Here is a 4,850-nt window from a genome sequence, read left to right as displayed (position 1 = left end):
TGCTTCCTCCTCCCGCCCCTCCCCCAAGCCCTTTCTTCTTCATAAAGTTTTCTCTTAGACTTCTCTTCAGAAGCACTGTTGTTGCTTCCTAAACGCTTGGGGTTTTTTTTTCTTCTTCTTCTTTTCTATTTTCTTTGCTCTGCTCTCACTCTCACTCTCACTGCTGCTTTCTGAAGTCTCTGGAGAGAAGGAAGAGCAAGAGGAGGATGAGGAAGATTTGTGCTTTTGTGTTTACCTTTGGTCTTGCATAACTTTTTATTTTTTCTGTCTCTTCTTTTTCTTATTTTTCTTTTCAGGTCTGTCCAATTTCCTGAGAAGTTTCTGTTTTTGTTTGGTTGTTAGTGACTTTTAAGAACTCAACTTCTGGATCTGCTTCACCCTCACTTGCAACACTCCTGTGATGAATCATTTGCAGTCAAGCTTCTCCCCAGCAAACCCACTGTATCATTGCAAACCCACTGTTTCTTGTCTCCGCTATTAGCTCCAAAGGGTGCATCAATGGCCCTGAGCCATCAGTGAGAACTGAACTTGCATTGATTCCAGAAAGACCAAACAAAGGACACTCTCGATCTGTGTTGATGTGACCCCATTTATCACACTTAATGTACCTCACATTTTGAGCCTGAATTCCAAAAGGCTGGTCTCAGATGTTCATATCATCTTTCACATATTTTTCCTATGGAGCCCCCATCTGCCACTCAAATTGGTATTCTGTCTCTCCTTCTGTTTCTTCTTTCTCTGCTTTCTTTTTTAGCTCCTGGTGGGGCCCCGTACATGAAATTAAAGCCATTCTTTACATATTCGTCTCTTATAAGCAATCTGTCATCATATGATTCTTGTTCTTTGAGATATTGCTGTATTAATTCTTCTTGTTTCTTCTTATCATATGATATTTTCTGTTCTGCCATCCATACCTTCTTGATATTGGACTTGGAGGCAGGATGAAAGTCCTTTTTGCACATGAAGTTGGCAAAGGATTTCCCCATCATGGAGTCTCTGCTGCCAAAGGCAGCGGCTGGGTCTGTGATAAGTGTAAACAAACTAAAATTTCTATATTATGTCAGTTTAGATCTTCCAGATCAAAGGCAATCAGAGAAGCCCCCAGAGAAAAATTTCAATATTTTGCTGAGATAAGGAGAATCTGTATAGTCTCTTCTAAACTCAATACAGAGTTTGAATTCTAAACTCTGTTAATCCCCACACAAAAACATGAAGTACTAAATGTAACAAATCCACAGGAATTACTGAGTATCAGCTACAGAAAACTCCATCATGAGTATTTTCAGCAGTATTGTCATGAAGTATTAGAGAACTTTAGAAATTTATGTACTTCTAAAGTTTATTTTTGGAGCAGGTTACTAATAGTTCTTCATGGCTCCACACAAAATGACCTTTCCCTTCACCTTTCACTTGTAAAGATGACAAGAAGTTTTAGAGGGCTTTTTTGGGTTGGGTTGGGTTGGATTGGACTTGGTTTTTGTGTGTGTGTTGTCTTTTTGAGATAGGGCTTCACTATGTATGGTTCAAGCTGGCCTTGAACTCAGTTTGTAGGCCATGCTACCTTTGAATTCATAGCAAATCCTCTTGCCTCAGCTTCCCAAGTACTGGGATTACAAGCATGCACTACCATGCCTGGCTGGTTTTTGTTTTATAAAGTTTTATGTGTTTGTGGAGATACAGTCATTGCAGAGAGCCATTGTTACCTTCTCCCATTTTGCACACAAGGAAGCAGACTCAAAAGGAGCGACCTCACCAGTTTCACAAAGCTAAGGTGTGGTACAACTTCACCAGTGCTTTTGATCACTTTGGTTAACTTTTCCATGGGAATAGCTGGTAATGGAAACTTCACCCTCTCCCTGGTTTTATTCACTTTTTAAACAGCACCAAAAAAATGCCTTGAGTCATTTCAAAATGTTTGGAGCACATTGCTAAAACTCTACCTCATTCTTACATACATAGAACTAAGACTTCTAGGTATTGTATTTGTGTCTTCTAATGAATATAGCAATTTGCTGTTTTGGATCTCAAAAAAAATGGTTTATTTTTAAGGTTTATTAGACAGAAACAACACTGATAATTATTTTCCAGTTAATCTAAACAAAGGATAAGGCCACAGCTGAGGATAGTGATACACACCTGTAATCTCAACACTGGGGAGGACTGAGGCAGGAGGATCAAGGCCAGCCTGGGATGCATAAGGAGTTCAACTTCATGTAAGACCCTGTCTCAAACAAACAAAAAATAAAATGAAAATTAGAAAAGAGTACAAGGCAAAGCAGGATTTCTTTCAGTTATGTTGTATTTCAGAATAAAATTTATGTCTCATTATTCCTCAACAAAAAGTTCCTCTTCTGGTGTGCCATGTGGCCCTCACCCCCAGGGCATGGTGAGCAGGGATTGAGCCTGGGCGTGTTGGCATGTGCCTATAATCCCAGCACTTGGGAGGCTGAAAACAGGAGAATCACTCCAAATACAGTCTGTGTAGTGAGACCCTATAGACCCTGTACTAAGTACATAAAAAAAAAAGTTCCGGGCTGGTGAGATGGCTCAGTGGTCTAAAGCACCTACTTGGAACAAGCTTGGCAAAACACAGGGACCGACCGTGGTTCAATCCCCCAGCACCACATGCCAGCCAGCCCCGCCCCCTGGTGGGGTGTGCTGGCCACACACACACAAATAAATAAATGTTAAAAAAAAAAAAAAAGTTCCTCTTAACACCTTGGCTTTACTTCTATGACTGAACATTAAGAACAAAATGAGTTGTAGACATGATTGATTTAAGTATGAGAATCGTATACCTGATTTTAAATGTTGACCCAAAATTGTAACAGTTTAGCAGCTTTTTTTTTTTTTTAATGTATTTGATACAGGTATGCGCCACCACGCCTTGTCTCTGTCACTGGCTCAGCACGCCCTGGAAGCAGGGTTGGTGCGGCATGTGGGACCAGGGATGGAACCCCCAGTCCCTGTGCTTGCCAAAGCAGGCGCTTAGTCCGAAGAGCTATCTCACCCGCCCAGCAGCTTTTTAAAGATAAGGGTAGAATAGATGGGGAAATGTTGCATGGAACAGAATATAGAACTATTATTCAATAATTTTCTTATTTCAGGGTTAGAGTGTTGCCTTTAAGTAAGTCTTTTTGTCATATAGCTAGAGATAACTGGAGTCTTCAAGATTTTGCCCATCTTCAATTAAAATTAATATTCACCATCTTCAGAATTGTTTCTCAGAATCATATGAAGTGAATTTTATGTTTCAACCAAGTATATAAAGAAAACTGACCATGCCAGTCATGATAGCATATGCCCCTAATCCTAGCACTCCAAGAGGCTAAGGCAAAAAGAATGGCAAGTTCAAGCCCAGGCTGGGAAATGTAGCGAATTAGCAACTTTCTATTTAAAAATGTGTTGTTTGTTTGTTTTTGCAATACTGGGGATTGAACTCAGGACTTTGTGCTTGCCAGGGAAGTGCTTATTCTACTGAGCTATCTCCCCAGCCCCTTTAAAATTTAAAAAGGAGTAGCCAGGCACATGCCTTTAATTCCAGTGCTCTGGAGGCTGAGGCAGAAGGATTGCTACATGTTTGAAGCCAGCCCGGGCTATATAGTTAGTTCAGGGGCAGCCTGAACTATACAGTAAGACTCTGTCTCAAAAAACAAAACAAAAAAGGAACCAGGTAGGGTGTTACACACCAGTACTTGGGAGGTTAAAGCAGGAGGATTTCCATGAATTTGAGGCCTGCCTGAACTACAAAGCAAGACCTGTCTCAGAAAAACAACAAACAAAAATACTGAAGCAGGAGAGACGTGTTGCTTGACCACAAACATTCAGGACTAGCCTGAACAATGTAATAAGACCATTTCTCTGTAAAACAAAAAAGATTACATTTATTTTTTGTGCCTTCCCCAATTTATTACTGAGAAGGAATGAAAAAGCTATTTCCTAGATTCCAATGTAAAATATAAAACATATTGATGTTGATTTTCAGATTATGAAGGACAGAATCTCCATACCAAATGAATGGACCAACTGATACAATCTTTATGTTCTTCAGTACAGAAAGAAATTAAAAAATATAAATTATCAGACTGGATCTGAAGCCAAGCTCAGTGGTACCTACCTGTAATCCCACGTATTCAGAAGGCTGAGGCAGGATGACCCCTGGAGCCCAGAAAGTCAAGACTATCTTGGGCAACAGAGCAGAATTCATCTTTTAAAAAAAAAAGAGAAGAAAGACCTGTTCTGGGAGTTTTGTTTGGGTTTTTTTTGGGGGGTTGGTTGGTTTGAGATAGGGTCTTGCCATGTTGTTTAGTCCGGCCTTGAACTCACTATGTAGCCCAGGGTGGCCTCAACCTCACAATGATCCCTTTCCTAGCCTCTTCAAGTGCTGGAGTTACAGGCGTGTGCCACCATGCCCAGCAGATATAGAACTGTTAAGCCTACTCAGCATTTGATATTTCAATATACATGTGTGTCTGCTTGTTCATAGATTTTATTAAAGTGTGATAGATTTTACATAATGTATTTTAATCATTAATATTATTCTAGTGGACCTCCAAAGTGTGTTATAATTACAAAGCTGTCTTTTTTTTCCTCCCATCAGAACAACAACCCAAAGTTCGTGGTTGGCTTCTGGCTAGTCTTGATGGTCAGACAACAGGACTTATACCTGCAAATTATGTTAAGATTCTTGGTAAAAGAAGAGGTAGGAAAACAGTGGAAGCAAGTAAAATTTCCAAGCAACAGCAGTCTTTTACCAATACAACACTAATTAAAGGAGCTACAGCTGCTGACTCTTTGGATGAACAGGAAGCTGCTTTTGAATCTGTTTTTGTTGAAACTAATAAGGTTCC

General features: G+C 40.0%; 1 protein-coding gene and 1 pseudogene across 1 annotated transcript in view; one reads left to right on the top strand and one right to left on the bottom strand.

Annotated features, from left to right (window-relative positions):
- Positions 1-986, bottom strand: part of LOC105742841 — a 6,375-nt pseudogene extending 5,389 nt beyond the window's left edge.
- Pex13 (peroxisomal biogenesis factor 13) overlaps positions 1-4,850 on the top strand; it is a gene marked incomplete at its 5' end in the record, with an annotated part of 24,616 nt that overhangs the window by 15,834 nt on the left and 3,932 nt on the right. The window contains one exon of the mRNA XM_004636210.1: positions 4,601-4,845. Coding sequence (XP_004636267.1) covers positions 4,601-4,845 — 245 coding nt within the window. The remainder of the gene's footprint in view (positions 1-4,600; positions 4,846-4,850) is intronic.

Source organism: Octodon degus, unplaced genomic scaffold, assembly GCF_000260255.1.
Source record: "Octodon degus isolate 3935 unplaced genomic scaffold, OctDeg1.0 scaffold00078, whole genome shotgun sequence".
NCBI classification, from domain to species: Eukaryota; Metazoa; Chordata; class Mammalia; order Rodentia; family Octodontidae; genus Octodon; species Octodon degus.
This window is presented reverse-complemented; position numbering and strand designations above follow the sequence as displayed.